We start from the raw sequence: 20510 nt of genomic DNA, 5'->3' as shown, positions 1-20510 counted from the left end.
AGATGTTGTGTTGACGTGTTTGTTTCCAGAGCTCTAACGTGGGAATGCAGGAGTCTGCCACACGTTGGTCTGTTCTCTAACCTTGCAATTCCCCCACTGAGATGTTATAGTTCAGTTTCTTAGTGTGTATTTTATCTTTGGAGTGTGCACTCGTGCGCACGCGCACATACACACCCACCCACTATCTTCCTGGCTGTGCACACCTGCTTGGCTCTCTTCCAAAAGTAGTTTACTGAAAACAGGAGGAAGACGTTTTGCAATTACTTAGGTACTAAACAGATATTCCTAATGTTCCTAGATTCATTTATAAAAGAGGAAATGGCTTTCCCACAGGGTGTTTTAAGTGATTTAACAAAGGGGACCTGGACTCTAAAGCTGATTCCAGGACACATTTCTCATGAGAAAACTAAAAATGGTACAGAGGATTACTGAATGAGACCTGGGGCCATATTCAGCACCCGTTTCATCTGAGAGGTGGTCAAAGTGTCTAATCTGATGCGAGCAAAATATCTTTCTGAGATAAAAACATCTTTTTTATTGGCCTCCTTGATTCCTCTTTTAAGGCACTAGTTCTTATGCTTGGCTGCTCCTTTTTAATCACCTGGGGAACTCTAAAAAATATACAGATGCTGGGTCTCACCATAGCCAAATGAATTGTGGATCAGAATCTCAGGGGAGGAGGGGACTTGGACTTTTTTTTTAAACGATCTTCAGGTGATTTCAGTGTGTAGCCAGGACTGAGAGTCACCAAACTAAGACAGTATCTCGTAAGTCCCCAATAAAATGGAATATTTAAGACATTGCAATTAGCTTTGCGTCATTTTCCAGTTTAGCAGACAACAGAGAGACTGAGTATAGGCGATGGGCAGATACATTTCAGGTGGGTTTAGAAAAAGCCAGAAGGACAGCACTGAACAGGTGAAGGTGTAGGAACCACAGGGCAGTTGCCTCTAGGGCAGGAACTTTCAGGGGCATGGGGAAGGATCTGGGGCAGGGAAACAGAGAGGGGTCAGAAGGAGGAAGCTGGTTGCCAAGCCCAGAGGAGGAGATAGAGAGCCTACAATGCACAGAATGCTGTGATAAAAACCTGAGCTCACTCAGTTCTCACAACCCTCTAAAACAGGATCAGTTTTCCCATGTGAAAAATGAGGAAATTGGACTTAAAGTCAATAACCAACTTTCCCACTAACCTAGTAGGCAAAGGTGGATTTGAATCCATGCTCATTCTTCAGGTGTTTCTTTAGTGTGGCACCAGGGACCCTACCTTCCATGGACCTCCTGAAACCGAATCTTGGGCCCAGAAATGTGAGTTGTAACAAGTTCTGGGAGTGAGAGTTATGCCCCTAAACGTTCCAGGCCTAAAATCTTATACACCAGCTCTTCTCAAACTCTCATGAGTCTATGAGTCTCCTGGGGCTCAGTGATTCTGACTCGGTGGATCTATGCTAGGAACTGAGATTCAGCATTCCCAATAAGCCTCCCCATATAGCCAGAGCTGCTTGTCTCCAGCTCACACTCTGAGCAACAAGTTCCTGTACCACCCTGCCCTGAAGCTCATCCCTCCTGAGGCCAAAGACCGAATCCCAAACCATCAGGATTCTGCAAGCAGCTAGGCTAGCCTGGACATCCAAAGGCGTATCTGCTAATGGCTGATCAGCTGGCTTCTCACCAGGGGAGCAGGTTTAACTTGCTCATCTGTCAGAGGGAGAAGCCAGAGTCATTGGTGAGCACCTGCTCTGAGCCCTCAGGAAGCCAGCACTGAATTTAGCCCCACAGCAGCAGAGCCCCGCAGCAGCCGAGCTGCGGAAAGACAGGATTTACAGACAATTGCCTGCAACCACAGTCCAGCATAGGCCCCAGCACATGGCCTGCAACCAATTCCACTTATGCCAAATGGCTGGACCTGGGAAACTGCAAGGAAAATAGCTAACCAGCAGGAGGTGACGGGGGTTGGGGGGCGGTGGTGGAGAGTCATTTTATTATGATTTTTTAAAATCAGTACAGCTTTTGGGATCTATTACCATGACTTTTTAGGTTTTCCCAGTGTGTGGGCTTTATGGGATTTCACCTTGATTTGGGGTATTTCAGACTTCGGAGTTTATTCTGTTATCTTCGTTCCGTGATCGTAAAAACAAAGGCACTGACCCGTATGTTGTTACTCCACGAGAGAAAGAACTTGTGTTTTTCTGTTATCTCAAAAAAAGCCATGGTTCTTTCTGAAAAATTAATCACCCTATATTTTACACATTTAAGCTCCTTGGCATTGCACGGGAAATTATCTGTTCCACACTTGAATCAAGCAAAAGCAAGTCCACATGCCTGGTCCTTAATCTCTCTTAGTTTTCTTCCAATTAGATGCAATCTTTTTCCAATACTCTAATTAATACTTCCATATTAAATATTAGGCCTTGTAAGAAAAAAAATCTTCTGTAATATAGTCGCATCAAGCCAAACAGGATTCTGAAGCTCTTGCCCTTAATCTTTCTTTCAATTTTCTGCCATTTAGAAACAATTTTTTCCCCAACACACTAATGAATGCAAATGATATTCGTGATTAGTTAGTATTATGCTAATCTGAGCCTGGAATTTACCTAAATCTGCATGGTGTTGTCTGAGCACCAGATTGCTTTGGGTTTCTGAGGAAAATTACATTAGCCTGCCAGATGTACAAAACATGATAGAGTAGAAATCTGAGCAAATAATCAAGATTACATTAGTTTTGTTTCTTAATGAACAACTGTTGGCATTAGGGATTACAGACAAATTATGGTTTTCCTCTCTGAGCTCAAGCAGCTAAGCAGCTGTTGTGAAGGTCCCCTTTTCCTGACTACCCCTAAAGAGATTGGAAGCCGCCAGGGCAGGGGGGAAAGCATCTAAGATTTCACATAATTTAATTTGTTCCATTACAGAGTAATCATCACCCCGAGGCCCACAGCTAACCTCCAAATTTCCCCCCACCAACCTCTCTCTGGAATGCGGGAGCAATTCAAGTGAGTATCTGGGGCAGAAACTCGATGTGTTTTTCTTCTCTCCCAGCTTAGAAGGATGTGGGTTACATGCCTCTGAGGCGTACCTGCTTTCTGTACCCTTTGGGCCACTTTCCAAAAGGGTGCCTGCCTAATTCCTGCTACTTGGGTGACACAGATGGAATGCTGCTGATAAGGATTATGTAGGTAACACAGTACATCTGGCTACACTCTAATAGGCTGGCTAAACCAGAAACTTGCAGAAACAGCAGCTATCTGAGCTTAGACCCTTGTCCTGTGTTACTTGATCTACGTCTGTGAAGTTTCACTATAATGAAATCCTTGTCTTTCAGTGGATATGGGGTGTGTGGCTTGGGGATGCTAGTGATGGTGTAGGTCGGGTTGTTTCAATAGCCCATGGCCCCGTTCCTGGACATTTCCCCTTTTACATCAATCAGCAGAATACCAGGGCTGTTGGTGTGGAGTTTTCTGCTCAGTAAAAGTGTCCTCACTTACAGCATGACATCTTCTTCTCTGTGCTGTTTTCAGGTCAAGAGCCATGCTCTGTCTGCCACTGGGCCTTGACACATGTTGATCCCTCTGCAGAAATTAATCTTCTCGCATCTGTTATTTGCATCACTGGGAGAAACTATGGCACCTCCAAGATGAGTTAGCCTCCTCTCTTAGATAGTTCCATGACAGCCAATACCTGACCAACACAGGACTTGCCACACCACATTCTTCACTCCATGTAAGTTCTATGAGGAAGGGAACTAAGTCTGCCTTGTTCATACACCACTTTTTGTAAGTGTTCTATGAAAGTTTGTTGACAGAATAAGTAATTTATACAGTTGAAAATACAGTGTTCATAGGGAAGAAAAAGTTTGGGTCTCTATACCATTGTAAAGATGGATGTTCTAAATGATAAGACATTATTAACAAGGTTATCACAATGACCTTTATGTTTTACATAGAGGCTAAGGACCCACCAACCCATGGCCCTATGTTTGGGAAAAGATAAGGAACCGAGGGACGGGTGTTTATGTTTATGGACACAGGCAGCTCTCGACTTGCTCTAGCTGCTGAGCATAGCTGCCTTGAGAACGGAACTTCTATTTCTACCTCCTGTACCCACCTCTATAATCATTCCCCACCAACTGAGAGGCCCATCGCCGGCAAGACTCTCACTGATCAACACAACCCATTAGTCAGCTGGAGAGTCTAGATTCCCCAACTCTCACTGTGATCTAGTGTCCAGTGGTGGGATTGGGGATGGACTGGTGGGACAGAGGAATGGAGTAGAAATGAGAAAGGGGAATAGGAAGATGATGTCAGTTAGGTCCACCTTCAGTCTTAACCCTTGACTCTTACTACTTCTATCCTACAGTTATGGGGCTGAAGAGAGTCATGGGAAGAAACCCAAGAGAGGAAGACGAAGAAAGGAGAAACCAAGTCATAGAAGAAAGAAAGCTGCAGAACTATCCCCTCTCTTTCTGGCCAATAATAGGCAAATGACAGAGAAAGGGAAGATGGGGTAGTAATGCTTACCTACAGCCCCTCCAGCACCTTCTTTGCACTCTCCAGGGGCCTTAGGCCATATTGTCAGTTCTCAATTCCTCTTTCTGGATTAGAGCAGTGGAGTCTATGCTCAGTCACTTGGAGATGGGGAATTCCTTTTTTCCTTCTGAGAAAGGGGCTGTTGGAAGGAGGAAGAGTCCTTCCCCAGGACTGGAAAGAGCTATGCTCCTGGCTCTTGGAGACATTACTGCATCTGGTACACTCTTAGAATGGGTCCTTTGAGGATCTACTGCACATGTAACAAAATTTCTAATGACCAACTTATAGTGAGCTTTTAGAGCACAACTCATTTGTCAGCTGTGTGTGTGTGTGTGTGTGTGTGTGTGTGTGTGTGCGTGCTGGGGGTACCTGTATGAAAAGCAGGACTGATTTTATTTATAAATTTATAAATTGACATATTTATTCTTATTTAATATATTACTATTATAATTTTATATAATTGTTATATTATAATTTATAAATTGTGTGCCCAAAGCACTGATGGGCTAAGAAACTGGAACTTAAGGCAAGCTCAGTCTCATTCAACTGGTCTTCTAGAATGATCCCCTTCCTGTCCAAGGGTATTGGAAGTTGGGAGAAGAAGCTGGGAGAGGAAATATAAGGCTAAGTAAGATTTGATCTGTTCCCCAGAAAAACACCATTGAGTTCAGCAAAAAAATAGAATAAGTGGCATTAGTAGTACATAGAATAAAATGAACAGGACCTCAGAATCCAGGAAATATCACTTTGTTAGAACAAATGATAAGTGAAGTCTTTTTGGAACTCTATCGAGCTAATTGCTCAGTTAACCCTAAAGTCATTGACTTGACTGCTAAGAATCATTTCCCCAACATGCAGTGTCTGTTTTTGTTTGTTTGAGGGGGGTGTTATTTAACCTTATCTTCTGTTTTTCCTATTTATAGATCTTACTTATTGTAAAATGTTTTATTGTAAACCATTGTGATTACATTTTAGTTGCAGTTAACAGTCAATGTTAACATGGGGTCCCGCTATATACCCAGCAAAGTGCTTTGGGCATACTACCTCATTTAATCATTGCAACAACATTATAAAGCAGATACTGCTACCATCCCCATATATAACAGTTGATGAAAGTGAGGCACAGAAAGATTAAGCCCTTTGTCTAAGTTTATCTAGCTGGTCAATAGCATATTTGGGATTTGAACCAGGGTAGTCTGGTCTTAGAAGCCCGACACAACCACGATGCTATTCTGACTCCCAACATCATCTGAAACACCCTTCAAAAGCGATTTTTATATTCTACATTCCCTTCCATTTTAAGTTAACCTACCTCAGTTCTCTACCTTATCAACATTATAAAATGCACATTGGTAAGAATGTGAGGTTTCCATATTCTAAGGAAACTATATCACTGCCTTCCATTCACATGATACTTATGTAAAGTGCAGTAGATGACCATAGTCCTAAGATTTCTTTCTACTAAAAAGTTCAGGGCTGGAAGGCCTCTTTAGGAAAGCACTTATTCTACCCATATGTTTTGATGTTTACCAAAAGCCCATTTCTTTATGTTTTCAGTGGCAGCTGAATAGTAAAGTCTGTACACAACATTTCTCCCCTCAAACTCTTCAATTGCATTTTATTGCCTTACTTGCAAATTAAAGAGTTCTCCTAATAATTGCTATTTCTCTGATGAAGATAAGAATTCAGCACATGTTATGAACACAGACCCAGCCCAGAAGCCGATCCCTACTTTGCTACCTGTTCTGACTAGAACAGGTAATGTTGCTGACTAGACTGACTTTGTCCTCCTTAGAGTAGCTCCGAGGAGAAATACCCCAGTGGAAGGTTCTATAACGGGGCCACAGACCAAGACCACAGTCCCCCAAATTATCACATTCTTCCAAGAGTATGAAAGTCCTTTAAAAGGTGGGGCTCCAAAAAACAAATAATCCAGTCAAAAATGAGCAGAAGACATGAACAGATATTTCTCCAAAGAAGACATACAAATGGCCAACAGACACATGAAAAAACGCTCCACATCACTCAGCATCAGGGAAATACAAATCAAAACCACAATGAGATACCACCTCACGCCAGTCAGAATGGCTAAAATTAACAAGTCAGGAAATGACAAATGTTGGTGAGGATGTGGAGAAAGCAGAACCCTCTTACACCGCTGGTGGGAATGCAAACTGGTGCAGCCACTCTGGAAAACAATATGGAGGCTCCTCAAAAAGTTGAAAATAGAACCACCCTATAACCCAGCAATTGCACTACTAGGTATTTACCACAAGGATACAAATGTAGCGATCCAAAGAGGCACCTGCACCCCAATGTTCATAGCAGCAATGTCCACAATAACCAAGCTATGGAAAGAGCCCAGATGTCCATCGACAGATGAATGGATAAAGAAGATGTGGTATATATACACAATTGAATATTACTCGGCCATCAAAAAGGATGAATACTTACCATTTATATCAATGTGGATGGAACCAGAGGGTATTATGCTGAGTGAAATAAGTCAATAAGAGAAAGACAATTGCCAAATGATTTCACTCATATGTGGAATATAGGAAACAGGGCAGAGGACCATAGGGGAAGGGAGGGAAACTGAATGGGAAGTCATCAGATAGTGAGACAAACCGTAAGAGATTCTTAACTCTAGGAAACAAACTGAGGGTTGCTGGAGGGGTGGTGGGAGGGGATGGGGTAACTGGGTGATGGGCATTAAGGAGGGCACGTGATGTGATGAACACTGGGTGTTACACGCGACTGATAAATTATTGAACACTACATCTGAAACGAATGATGTACTGTAAGTGGACTAATTGAATTTAAATTTAAAAAATAATAATTTTACAAATGTGGGGCTCAAATAATAAAAGACCTTTAAACACAAGAATCTGAAGCACTTCTGTGTAGATATTGAATTTGAGCTCACCGAAAACTTAACACATTTCAGTATTTTTCAAACCACATATCATGATGCACTAGTGGGTTAAGGTCCCAATTTAGCTAGACAACACTTTTATTTAAAAAGGCAAAATAGAATAAAATAAAAACTTCTAATAATACATTTCAGGCACAAAGGGTGAAGACTGTTTTATGAATATTTAATTTTCATTCTATGTATTTATATATGTGTGATGGAAGGCCCCCAAAAGTCGGAAACCACTGCATTCATCTGCTTCTAACAATAGCTCAAAGCAGTAGGCAGGGCTCAGAGGTCAAATGGCTTGCTTATACTTACAGACCAGCTTAGGGACATCCGTCTAGCTTTTTTGATTCTCAGTGTAACTGTCATTCCACGGTCCCCATTGATTCAGGACAAGAAAGTGAAGCAAAACAAAAGAAAGCAATAACAGCCTGTTAACACAGCAGTGGCTGCTGCTGCTGAAGTTAGCAGGAACAAAGGCCATGGTGAACAGGACAAAGAAGGGTTCAGAGGTCTCCCTCCCTCCGCTTTTTGAAACTCTTGAAAGTAGATTCCAGAAAGGCATCCAAGAACTTCCAGTTATAAGATAAATAACTTCTAGGGATCTAACGTACAGCATGGTGGCTACTCAGTTGAAATTTGCTAAGACAATGGATCTTAAATGTCCTCACCACACACACCCGTACACACACACACACACACACACACACACACACACAGAGGCAACTATGTGAGGTGATGAGGGTGTTGACTAACCTATTGTAATCATTTCACATATGTCAAATCATCATGTTGTACTCCCGAAACTTACATAATGGTGCCAAATATACCCCAGTACAACTGGAAAATAATAAACAAATAGTACCCAAGAATTATTTTTTTAATATTTCACAGTGCCTCTCAGAAATGGTAGGTTTATCCAGAATAAGTTCTCTAACTGAAATGTCAAGTTTTTTTGCTTTGGGCTAGAATTGCATTAACTTCACATATTGTTGAGAAGTGCTTGGATGTCTTTGGTTAATTGTGGTGAAGTGCAAAGTGCCAATGACCAGACTTTTCATCGTGGCTCTGCCTGTTGTTAGCTGTGTAAATATGGACAGACTATTTAAACCCTCGAGCCTCCATTTCTTCTGCTGTAAAATGAGAGTTACATCTACGTTTCAGGGTTGTTGCGAGAATTAGATAAGATAATATATATGAAGCACTTAGCAGAGCACGTGGCACACGGGGGTGCGTCATAGACAGTTGTGGCTGAAAAATGCAGTATCTCATAGTTTGGTTAATGGAATTTTTCGAAGTATAGGATAGAGATGGAAACATAATCAAAGAAGTACTTTTTCGGCCAATGTTGGGAACTGCTACCTTAGCAATCACTTAGCCTCTAAATGCTGCCTATTTGCTGAAAGATTGGGATGCTATTTTCTTATTCCTTACCTGGGGAGATGGCCAAAAGCATTCGAAGGCTCAGTAATTATTTGTTCAACCCATTGATAGCCCTATGGCCAAGAGTTTTGAGAATATTAATTAATACACTGGCAACATTTCCTTCCCCCATGCTATTGTTTAGAATTCTCTTTTCAAGCTTAAGAAAAAGTTAATCTGGCACAAGCAAACGTTCTCAAAGCATCTGATAAGAACAGCACAAGTGAAGGAGGTAAAATGAAGGGAAACATCCGAAACTGACAAATGTGGTTGGACTGCTGGTTCTGAACTGATTGATTGATTTGTTAATTAATTTACGATGGTGCAACAATAATTACAAGCTACTGTTTGTCAGCCAAATCACTTGTGATGAAGTCAAAGGTTCACATCTGTGTGCATGTCCCAAGGATCAATGCATCAAATTAGCTCTGTTGGCTTTTTTCCCACTAAAAGCTAACACGTGTCATCAATATTCCAGCGTTTGTGTGTGTGTAAACTAATTGATTGAACATTCGTGCTACATAAACATGCGGTTTGTGTTATGTGGGGTACCATTTATAAACATCTTTGGTGCCAAAAAAATGAAAAGCCTCACATAAGATAATTAATATCTTATTGGACAAATAAAATGGCAATTTCGTGCTATTCCTTTGATTTATGGATAAAAAAGCATTGCTGTTTCTTCTGAAGTCTTGAGCATTATTGCATTGCATAGTATCTTACAATTCCGCCTTAGAGCAAGCCCGAGGAACTTTGCAGAGAAGGTGAAAGAATTTTGTGTGAGGCTGTTCATACCTTTCAATAATAGCAAACTATCTGTGATTCTAGAAAATCACCATATTATTGTCCTCTGCATTGCATGCTATGACATGTATGTTATTTTCAGTCTCCTAATCTCCCACCTATATTCGCCAAAGTTCAAATTCGAAAAATGTAAATTCATCCCCCCGCCCCCGCATAATGTCCCCCAGATTAGCTGTCAGCGGCAGCATTAACCTCGAAACTCTGTAAGAGCAGCTGAAGACGCCTGGAAGACAGAGGGAAGACTGCTCATCGAGTAGCCACAGATCTTTCCCTGCTCTTCAACGAGAGGCTCTGCTCCCGAAGCAAGAAAGGACGGCGGATGCTGGTTGTAGCAGGGAATGGGGGTCAGGGGCAAAAGTCGCGGTCCACAATCAATTTTCCCCCCACATCGCTCTATCATCATTTCACATTAAAATCTCTGAAAAGAAGCATGGAAGGAGTGAAGTAAGCTAAACCGGTTGCTGTCTCACTAGTGTCTACCAGATGTGGGAGTACAGTTTTATGGAAGGGCAGCATCTAGCTGAGAGGGCTTCAGTATCTGTCAAGGGCCTCAAGAATACTCTTCCAAATTCACTTTTATAACAGCACCAAGGAAAAAGGGTCATGAGAGTAAGGACGGGTGACCTTCCAGACTCTGAAGATTGGGCTGCAGAACACTCAGCGCTGACATTGGGAAGCAGGGTCTTACTTTTCATTCAGACATCAATTCATATGGTTGAAACAAGGCCTGGTCCAAATAGATGGCATTTTTCACTTTCTCGCTCTCTCCAAAGAGATCATTTAGAAGCAGTTACTTCTAACATTGTTGGGGGATCTTCTTTCTCTCTTTCCCAAGGACGTGTGTCCCTCCATATTGTACACATTCCATTTTAGGTTTCTGTTATTCTTGGCATGTTCTGGACCCCTCACCTAAACACTGACTATTGAAATGCCAATCACCACATGGCCTTTCCCAACATTGCAATCTAGGTAAGACACATGGAAAAATCACTGAAACCTCCGAGTGGAAAAATAATCAATCCTCCTGAAATGAAACTGATTTCATCAAAAATAAGAAAATGGACAAAAAGCTCACTTATTTCAAAGTCACCTTGCTTTGGTCCCTTGTCCCCCAAACACATTAGCCTTTTCCAAATTCTGTAACTTACTAGATGCCTGAAAGGTCTTAGTCACTGTGATAAAGGTAGAGTTGAGAAAGCAGGAGATGATCCTTGCTGGCAAAGATGGGTTATTCGTCTGCTGCTTAGCACTTGGTAATGACCATGAGCCTGTCTGCTTGAAGGGAAATTTGAATTTGCTGCTTTTGCTATGGGGCTTTCTTCCCCCTCTAGCCCTCAGCCTTAAAACTTTGCTGCTAATTTCATCATAATTCCTCGATGCTTCTAGCACATTTAAGTCTTATCTTGGAAAGGGCAGGTGTTGATTCATAATGTGGACCACAGATTGGGAGCCCATCATCATTGATCAATGCACAGCCTGGGTACCCACTGAGATCACTGTCTCCATTAGTAAAATGGGAAAGCCATAGTCTTGATGCAATTTGACAATTATTTATTAAGGGCCTTTTATGTGCAAAACACTGTCTAGCGCTGGTAAATAAGACCCGGTACCCATCCTCTTGGGGCTTATAATTTTGGCTGAACAACTAAATAACATAACACAAATCTTATATTCATAATTGCGAATGTCATATAATAAAGTAGGTTCATTTGTATCAGAACATACATACAGCCTATATACAGTATAAAAATGTTTCAAAGGTGCTAGGGTGTTGCAATTCAAACAGTTACTGGTGATATTACCTCTAACAATCCTGAAAATAAGAGAGAAAAAAAATCCCATTAATAGCATAATATGCTGCCCATTATATTATGTGATAAACTAAATCTTACCTATTATAATACATACTAAGTGTGGGTTAAAATAATAACCTCATTAAAGAATTGTTACAAGAGGAGTCTTTCGTGGTACAAGTGAAAAAGCAAACTTACATCAGAAAAAAAATGAAGGGGGGGTGCCTGGGTGGCTCAGTCAGTTAAAGTGTCTGCCTTTGGCTCAGGTCATGATCCCAGGATCCTGGGATCGAGTCCCACATGGGGCTCCCCGCTTAGTGGGGAGTCTGCTTCTCTGCCCCTCCCCTGGCTTGTGCTCTCGCTCTCTCTCTCTCCCTCTCCCTCTTGCTCACTCTCTTTCTCTCTCAAATAAAAAAATAAATAAAATCTTGAAAAAAATTTAAAAAATTAATAAATTAAGGATTGAACTACAAGATGGTACAGATGGCATTGGGAAATGTTGCTTATTTCATGCCTTCCCATTAAATGTACAAAATGTGGTCACTGTTAGCACTGCTATTATCTGGGAGGTTGGAAAACTAGCAGTGCATTGTTAATGTGAAGGATTAATCCCTCTGAGGTTAGCCATAGAATTTGCAAAGAGCATCCTACAAAGTCTTAGACAGCCAACATTTTCCGTATTGCCTGGTGGAAATTTCGCATTATCTCATGCTCCAGAACACTGGCAAAATTCTGGAAAGCTTTTCTTCACCTACCCATGTTTAACACCACTAGATCAGAATACATGTACCTTCGATTGGCTTTGCATTTTACAGATTTCAAGTCGTTTATCATGTTTTATCTCATTGGAGCCTCACAACAGCCCCATGAGGTAAACAGATATTATCAAAACCTGAAAATGGAAATGCTGTGCTTGCCAATTTCTTTCCAAAAAATTTCCCCCAGATGGCTTATGCCTATAGCGAATCTAATTGTCTCGAGGAAAGATGAATGGAATCACATTTCCAAAGAATTCAGCCACCTCCAATCCTAGAGCTGTACAATCTCGGACACAGCTTGGGAGTGAGCAAAGCAGCTCACTGAACACAGAGCGGAGTCTCAGAAAGAGGTCAGGCTTGAAGCTGGGGGGCGGAAGGGCAGGCAGGTGCAGAGTAGGCAGGGGCAAAACACTTGACCGTGGCCGCAAACCATGAGTCATAGCCCAGGTCATTGGATGGCACAGCTGATGGCTGGGTTCTGGGGGAGAAGCAGGCACACCTCAGATGTGGTGGCTTTTCGTGTTCTTCTGCCCCTTCCCCTCTTATTAGAGAACACACTTCAGCACATGGCTTATCCTCAGAGTCCAGTGGCCCCCTCTATATCGTGAGGCCATAATGTCAATTGCATCGTCCTGTGCTAAAGAATGATGGATGTAGCTTACCTCCCAAAAAACCTGGCAAACACCTGGTGAATAGGAGGGCCTCCATAATCTTTGATTTTTTTTTAACCCTTAAAATCATAGCACTTAATGTTTAAAATTAAGCTAATGTTAGCTATTGACTCTCACTAAGTCTGAGGAGGCTCTCCTTTTAAGAAATCTGCTACAAGGTGCCTGGGTGGCTCAGTCGGTTAAGCATCTGCCTTCAGCTCAGGTCATGATCCTGGGGTCCTGGGATCAAGTCATGCGTCGGGCTCCCTATTCAGCGGGGAGTCTGCTTCTCCCTCTCCCTCTGCTACTCTCTCTCTGCCAAATAAATAAATAAAATCTTTTAAAAAAGAAAGAAATCGGCTACAACTTGTTTTTTTTTAAGATTTTATTTATTTGTGAGAGAGAACACCCGAGCAGGGGCAGAAGCAGAGCTTCAGAGCTTCTCCCTGCTGAGCAGGGAGCTGGACGAAGGACTCGATCCCAGGACCCTGAGATCATGACCCGAGCCAAAGGCAGATGCTTAAGCGACTGAGCCACCCACGTGCCCAAGGAATCTGCTACAATTTGAAACAGAAAATACTGAATTTTTAGGATTCATTTAATGTATGCAGTTCCCACAAATAAAGTTTACGTGAATTCAAAAAGGCAACATGATTATGAAAGCCCCATAGAAAATGCTACAATTACATTCACTTAATCTGCCCTCTGTGTTTTTTGAGCACGTACTAAGTGCTCAGACCTGAGACTGTAGAATAGTCCCAGCTTATACTGGCCCCCTGGGTATGTGTCGTATTTACACTGCACTCACCAGGTGCCTCTCTGACTCCATCTCATTCATCCTCACGACAGGTTGGAATGACTAGTAATGAGTATGATTATCGGCACTTTACAGCTGGTTCTATCAGCCGTGAGAGGAGCAGATTCATTTGCCAGAGGTCACCAAATCTACATTTCCCAGGATTCAGCCCTGTGCTCATAAACATATCCATTATGTTATAACCTCAGAAAATGAACATAGTGGTGGGAAGTTAAAAAATAATTGCTTTCTGAATAAAGTCATTTTTCAGAGAAGTACTGGGATAAATTTATTTTAGAACAGTGAGAAATGAAAATTGTTATTAAAGCTGCCCATGACATGATATGCTAAGTCTGCCCCGTTACAAAGCATGCTAAGTGTAAGTTGAAAAAATAATTATCATAACACTGATTGATAACTTTCTATTCTCCTGACTCTTTGCTTAAGCGCTTAAAATGCAGTGAGATTTAAAATGCTTAAAGCTAGTGAAATACAGAGTATAGCGACATAAATCCCTTACCAGAATTTCTGGTGAAAACAATTTCTCCATTAAAGGTGCATTACCCTATTTTGCACGTTGCGATACAACAGAGGAATGTAATTCTTTTTTGCTGGCCTGGTGGTACATTTTCACTAGTACCTTTTCCTATATCCAAGTTCACTTTCTCAGCCCCTCAGAATATATATTATACATATTACAAATGATAGTATAGAAAATGTCACAAAGTAACAATCTTGGGGAATTCTAAAATGTTCAAAGGTAGTGATTGACATCATCCCGCTCTGTTCCAGAAATACGTTGTAGTTTCAATGACTGAGCATCTGATAGCTCTCTTTGTTGACCAGTCTCTACACTGGAAAATCAACACCAGCATATCCCACAGATAGAAGAGATAACACTCCTTGAGAACATGACCCTTTGCTTCCAAAAAAGAACTGGGAAAAGAGGATGGACAGGCACTTGTGTTTCCTTACTCTCTGATAAAATTATGTATTAAGATGGGATCCAAAGGATATTTTCCTTATCCAAAGTTTATATGTTGCATTTGTCAGGCAAGCACACAAGTGAAAATAAATCATGGAAAAATAAAATAAAAAGCACTCCCAGATAAGAAAGTATCTTGGAAGAATATTAATATATTGAACCACATCAGCCATACGGTTCATTTTATTTAAATATGCTAGAATGATATTACGAATAAAATGCATCACGAAAGAATATAGGTATGGAAGACGCATAATGAAAGAAGTGTAATCTGTCTATGACAAAACTTGAAATATTAAAAAAGTGGTAACATCATTTACAGATGTTGAAATCATTTTTTTTTTCACTTAGACATCATCATCATCATCATCATCGTTGTTATTGTTTTTTCACTCAGGAACTGGTATGTAATAAATCATTAGTTTTTACCAATGTCATTAATTGTACAGAAACTGGCTTTGGTAATGGCAATGTTAAAATTCACTCACAAGATTAAGAAAGAGTGTTAACCACCTTTGACAACGAGCCATGAATGAAAAGAGGTATTAACTACCTTTGACACTCAGCGACAAATCTGCAAATGTAATAGTTATGCATTCACCAACATTATAGAGAAAACAGAAATCATTTAGAAGCCTTCATTAATGTAATGAGTATCCCCCACCTATAACACTGGGACATGGGTTTGATTCCAGAACAAAGATAGCATTGGTCGTCCCTGCACCAAGAACACTGCCTGGCTATGGTAAGTTCTTAACAAAAATTTGTTGAGTGAGGCATAAACTTTATAGCTTCTAATTCTGGAAATATATTTAATGGATAGACATAATATCTTCGGGCAACTAGTCGATGCGGTTATTATCTATATGGTGTCTATTAGTTTCAATTACATTTCCACATTCAATTATACCTCTAAAGGAAATAAAACAAAATTTGAAATTAAATAAGAATTGAATTTTGATTTTCAGATTACCACAGGAGTCTAAATGTGGTCATTAGGCTACACAGGAGTTTTCTCAAATATATTTTTAGCATAGTAATTAGGCTGTTTAGGAACTCTTTTGTTTATAGTAAAGTAAAATAAAATACAGACCTATAAGATACACTAGTGCCAGCATTTGTAAGAAGATAGATTAATTTTCAGATTTTCAGTTAAAAATAGTTCCTTGTAAACCTAAGTCCACCTCAACTTCTCAAAGACGTTTAAAGAAACATTTGCCGTAAAAACAATCTCTTCCTTTTTGTCGTACCTGTATTGACATTTGTTGTCAAATTATTTAATTCAACTTTGTATTGAGAACAGAATTTTATTTTTAAAATAAACAAGTGATACATTTGTCGTGTTAATATTGTCTAAAAACAAACGATAACATACGTAAAAGTGCCATATTTTAACACACCAACTTCTCAAAAAATAAATTTCCTTTCAAGAAAAATAAAAAGTACATTACATTTGAGTAGATTGACTAGTGTTCAACCAAGAGGCAGCTTTGTGCCCTTGACACTATGAGATCTAGTTGAATTTCTACGTTTATCTGCCTGTTAATTTTGATTAATATTTGTAAGACTGAGGATCTCAAGTCTCAGAGACCGGCAATTCATTTTTCAGATAAATTTTGTGGATTAATATTTAAATAATTGCCCTTCACGATTAGGGTAAATTTACAAATGTCCTGGCCTGGTTCTGATGGGATCAAAGGATTAGACTTAGGAAATTTAGGGGAAAAAAATAATGTCTGGTGAATACCCGTTACCCTGAAGTTCCAAATAGCTAACAAAGAAGTTCTAGTAAGTCCTACAGAGAGCTACAAATAAATAGTGCAAAATAGAATGGAAAGTCCAAAAATTGCTTTTGTTGGTTTTATTTTTCAATGGTTCCAAAGGAAACATATAGCCTCATCAATAGCCATTAATGAAATAGTGCTATTTACCAGACGCAGCTTTCATACATTCCAAGTGGTATTTTTAAATATCGTGAAAGGTCATCAACAGAACTCTAAATATAGCCAACTAACTGTGACTTAAATGGCTCACATGATTTTTCTCCTTGAAGGAGTAACATGCAAAATAATCTAAAGAAGTAAAACCTCTAAGATGCACCATTTAAAAAACTGCATGTATATAGATGATATTTAACACACACACATACACACACAATGAGTTTACTCTTTTTGGGCTTGTTTATTTTTAGCTGTCTCAATAAAATGTTTTTCCTCCCCTCTGTTTTACTAAAACATGCCTATCTAGGAAGGAAAACAGATGTAGAATTGGACAACTACGTCTTATTTGGGTTTTTTCCCTGTCAAGTAGAATTTATGATCATTGTCACACAATAAGAGAATCTAAGTGAAACAGACAATAAGTCAGGAAGCAATTGCCGGAGACTTTAACACTGCAGCTTTCGCATTCAGGATTTGGTTACTTAAAACTTCATTTGATTAAGCCAAATAAGGATGCATATCCTTTCTTACACAGAAACCCCAGAATAATTGTAAAAATAAAAGGAGCAGTGCCCTAGTGAGAGCAGAATCACACACACACACACACACACACAACCCAGTTTGTAAGAAACTTAAAACACCTTTCAAAAATATTCCTGAAATCCAAAACAACGGAATCATGGTAAAGTGGCCACAACACGCTTTTCTCTTTCAGTATATTACTGATGAGATGCAAGAATTACTTTGATTAAACTTTCCACAAAGCATCTGTCATTCCAAGTTTTCAAGGACACATTAAATATTAATCTCTTAGACGTTTTTCCCAAATTAACAAAGTGTATTAAAATTGAGGTTTCCTTAATAAGAAACATACATACCACTCATGTAAGCCTAATGAAGATTAAATATGAAAAAAATTTATGCAAAGTTTTTTTACTTAATATTTTACCTCTGACCCTGTGTTTATATATATATTCTGCATCTTCTCGGGCAATAAAAGAAGATCGTCTTTCAAAATGAATAATCAGCCTACACAAACCTTTAACAATTGTATTTACAACATGCTTCTCTTGGGAAGCTATGGTCTTTCTGTACAGGACTGATGAAATTTAATGGTGAAATATTTACAGGGATTATCTCCTTATACCCATTCGATCCCAGTTTTTAAGTAAAAAAATTCAGAGTAAAATGTTTTGCTTTTTCCCAACAAAATATGTTTCATTCTAAATATTGATTTTAAAACTTACTTCTGGGAACATCATAAAATGATCATTAAGAGTCAGAGTAACTATTAAAACACCACTTTCAAGTCTTGGTACAGTCGTATCAAGCGAATCTTTTATATAAACATTCTGCCATATCTTTCTCCAAGTATCTGCCGGTATTTTAAGACTTCATTGCACCCATGTACCCACACAGTGCTGAAGTCTAACAAGACATGTAATCATAAACAAAAATCTGCCACTGTAGAATTTTTATCACTTATAAAATATACTCCAACTGGAAGAAAGTGGTTGAGAGCCAGAGAGAAGGGAAGGGAGGCAGGCTTTTCTGTCTCTCCTTGAGGAACTGGCCTTTTTTTTTTTTTTCCTGAAACAGAGCACTCAAAGCAGCAACAAGTAGTGGCAGAAAAGTTTTCCTGCAGGCTCACACACCTCACATTAATGAGAACGCGCACGAGAACAACTGCAGGGGACAGTGAAGCCTCTCTGCACACTGGGCGCTCAGGAAGAGCCTAGAAGCAACAGCATAACTTCTACCTTTTAGGAAATTCACACATTAATCAGAAACCCTCTCGCCTAGCAGAGCCAGAAGCCAGGACTAATGGGAAGGCGCTCCCTTCTGTCTGGGCACTGGGGATGGGCTGACCACCGGGGCTGGCTCTGCCCCTCCCCACCTAGAATAAAGTACCCATTGTCTCACACTGTACTAATTGTGAGAAAACTGCCCTTGTCTTAAGCATAATAATTATCAAAGCGAACAAGCAAAAGCAGTCAAGACTTAAATGAAAAGGGCAGAAAGGAAAGAAAGAAGAGAAAAGCAAAGCAAAGCAAAGGAGGAAAAATAAATAAATGCTCAGCTGAATTAACCCAAGGATGAATTTAATATTCATACTGGAAGGCTTGCCTGCAAAAGGTTTGCCCATTCATGTCACGACTATTGCCTACAAGAGACCATTGTCCCCACAACAGAAATCAGTAGATTGAAAATTTTCACATAGCACTTTTTTGATGGGAAAGGTTTTCTCTCCCAAAACTATGGCCTCTAATCCCAGCATTCTGATGAAAGAAAGTCACCACGTCTCTCCTCTCGATATTATTTTTCAAGTTGAATCATAGAACTCATCAATATCCCGAATTTTTATGCCTTTTTTTCCTCTTCCCCAAATTTGCAGCTGGACAAATATGGGGCTAAAAAAAACCCAGCAACAACAAACCCACACACATTTGCCGAAGCAAAGAAAAATAATGAACTGAATATGCATATCCTCATTAACTAAATTTAATTACGCTGAGTGGCATAGTAATCAGTGGTTGCTCCAGTTACAGTATTCATTGAAAGGGAGGTGGATTCCAAATTAAGGCGAAGCGTGGGGGACAGTCGCATACTGATGAGGGAACTGCACACAACATGATACAATACACTATCTAAATCATTATTCAGAGAAGCCAAAGAAAGAAGTACATTACTCTGTTTTAAGACTAATGCAAGAACAATTAGCCAAGAAGGCTCCAGTCCCCCACTGACTGCCCCACCTCCATACATTTCATACCAGCCAGCCTGGGGCCGACTGTACCACTTCCATTTTTCTTTAAAAAAAAAAAAAAGTGAACAAAAACTCACACTACCTTTTCAAAAAAGAAAAAAAAAGAAAGGCCCACGTCCCTGGCCGTAATAGCGGGGAAATCCTATCTAGCACACTGGTGTGCGAAGGGACCCCAGGCTCCCACAACTTGAGCTTGAACTTTCCGCAGGCAGGGAACTTTATAACACGTGCATGGAACAATAAAGGAGGAGCTCAAGAGAAAGGAGGGGGGAGGTTTGGAGGGAGAGAGGAAAAAAAAGTGAACACGCCAAACTTACCATCCACCAGGTCCTGGCTGACATGTCATAACATAGCTGCCATTTTATGGAGCTGTCCGATGCTTTCCCAGCCATTATGCTGTCAGCAGTCTTCATCAGATGAAGCTCAATGGAAGATAAGACACCTAATCAAGGACACATCGGCGGTGGCTTTCTGGACTACATGTAGGCCAATCCTTATCACACTGCATCATGGGAAAAGCTTCTTTATTAGCAGGAGGAACTGCAACCTCACAGATAGAAAGACAAGGATCAGTTCTTTTGCCTTTTTTTTTTTTTTTTTTGGTCTAAAGGGATTGGTGAAAGTAGCTAGCGTTCTTTGTGTATCATGTGTACAAGAGTTAAGTATCTTGCAAGTGGGCGGCTAACTGCTTTGCTGGGCTATGCAGACTAAAGTTTATTTGCATTCTTCTCTGTTGTATATTGTTTGACATGGTCCATGGTCCTTGCTGAGCAGATGAAGGGAGGGGAGGGGGGTGGGAGGGAGTGAGGAAAGAGGGAGCTGTAATTGCTCAGAATTAATATCTCCCCCAACAAAGACATAACAGTTTCATTGACACGGTCGGAACATGGTTCAGATGTCACTGCACACGGGCGTGCGGGTGTGTGTGTGTGTATGTGTGTGCGCGTGCGCACACACACACGCGCACGCGCGCGCGCGCACACACACACACACACACACAGTGGAACACACAGGTAGCAGCTGCAGCTGGATTCAGCCGAGGTTGCCAAAGGCTACAAACTCCACTCCCATGCTGGACATATGGAAGCAGTTTAACTCTTTGAAATCACTGTTCAAGAAGAGGTCTGCCGTCTGCAAGGATAAATCAGCCTG

The 20510-nt window shown here is 40.4% G+C and overlaps 1 protein-coding gene across 3 annotated transcripts in view; it reads right to left on the bottom strand.

The window, feature by feature from the left end:
- NFIB (nuclear factor I B) overlaps nt 1-19879 on the bottom strand; it is a 436458-nt gene extending 416579 nt beyond the window's left edge. The window contains exon 1 of one of the 3 annotated variants that reach the window (XM_032392327.1): nt 19676-19879. In XM_032392327.1, coding sequence (XP_032248218.1) covers nt 19676-19771 — 96 coding nt within the window. In that variant the 5' untranslated portion in view covers nt 19772-19879. The remainder of the gene's footprint in view (nt 1-19675) is intronic. The other 2 variants (XM_032392323.1, XM_032392326.1) reach the window with 2 other exon arrangements.
- Between the last annotated feature and the right edge of the window lie 631 nt (nt 19880-20510).

Source organism: Phoca vitulina, unplaced genomic scaffold (assembly GCF_004348235.1).
Source record: "Phoca vitulina isolate PV1807 unplaced genomic scaffold, GSC_HSeal_1.0 scaffold67, whole genome shotgun sequence".
NCBI classification, from domain to species: domain Eukaryota; kingdom Metazoa; phylum Chordata; class Mammalia; order Carnivora; family Phocidae; genus Phoca; species Phoca vitulina.
The sequence above is the reverse complement of the archived record's forward strand: the minus strand, read 5'-3'. Positions and strand labels throughout refer to the sequence as shown.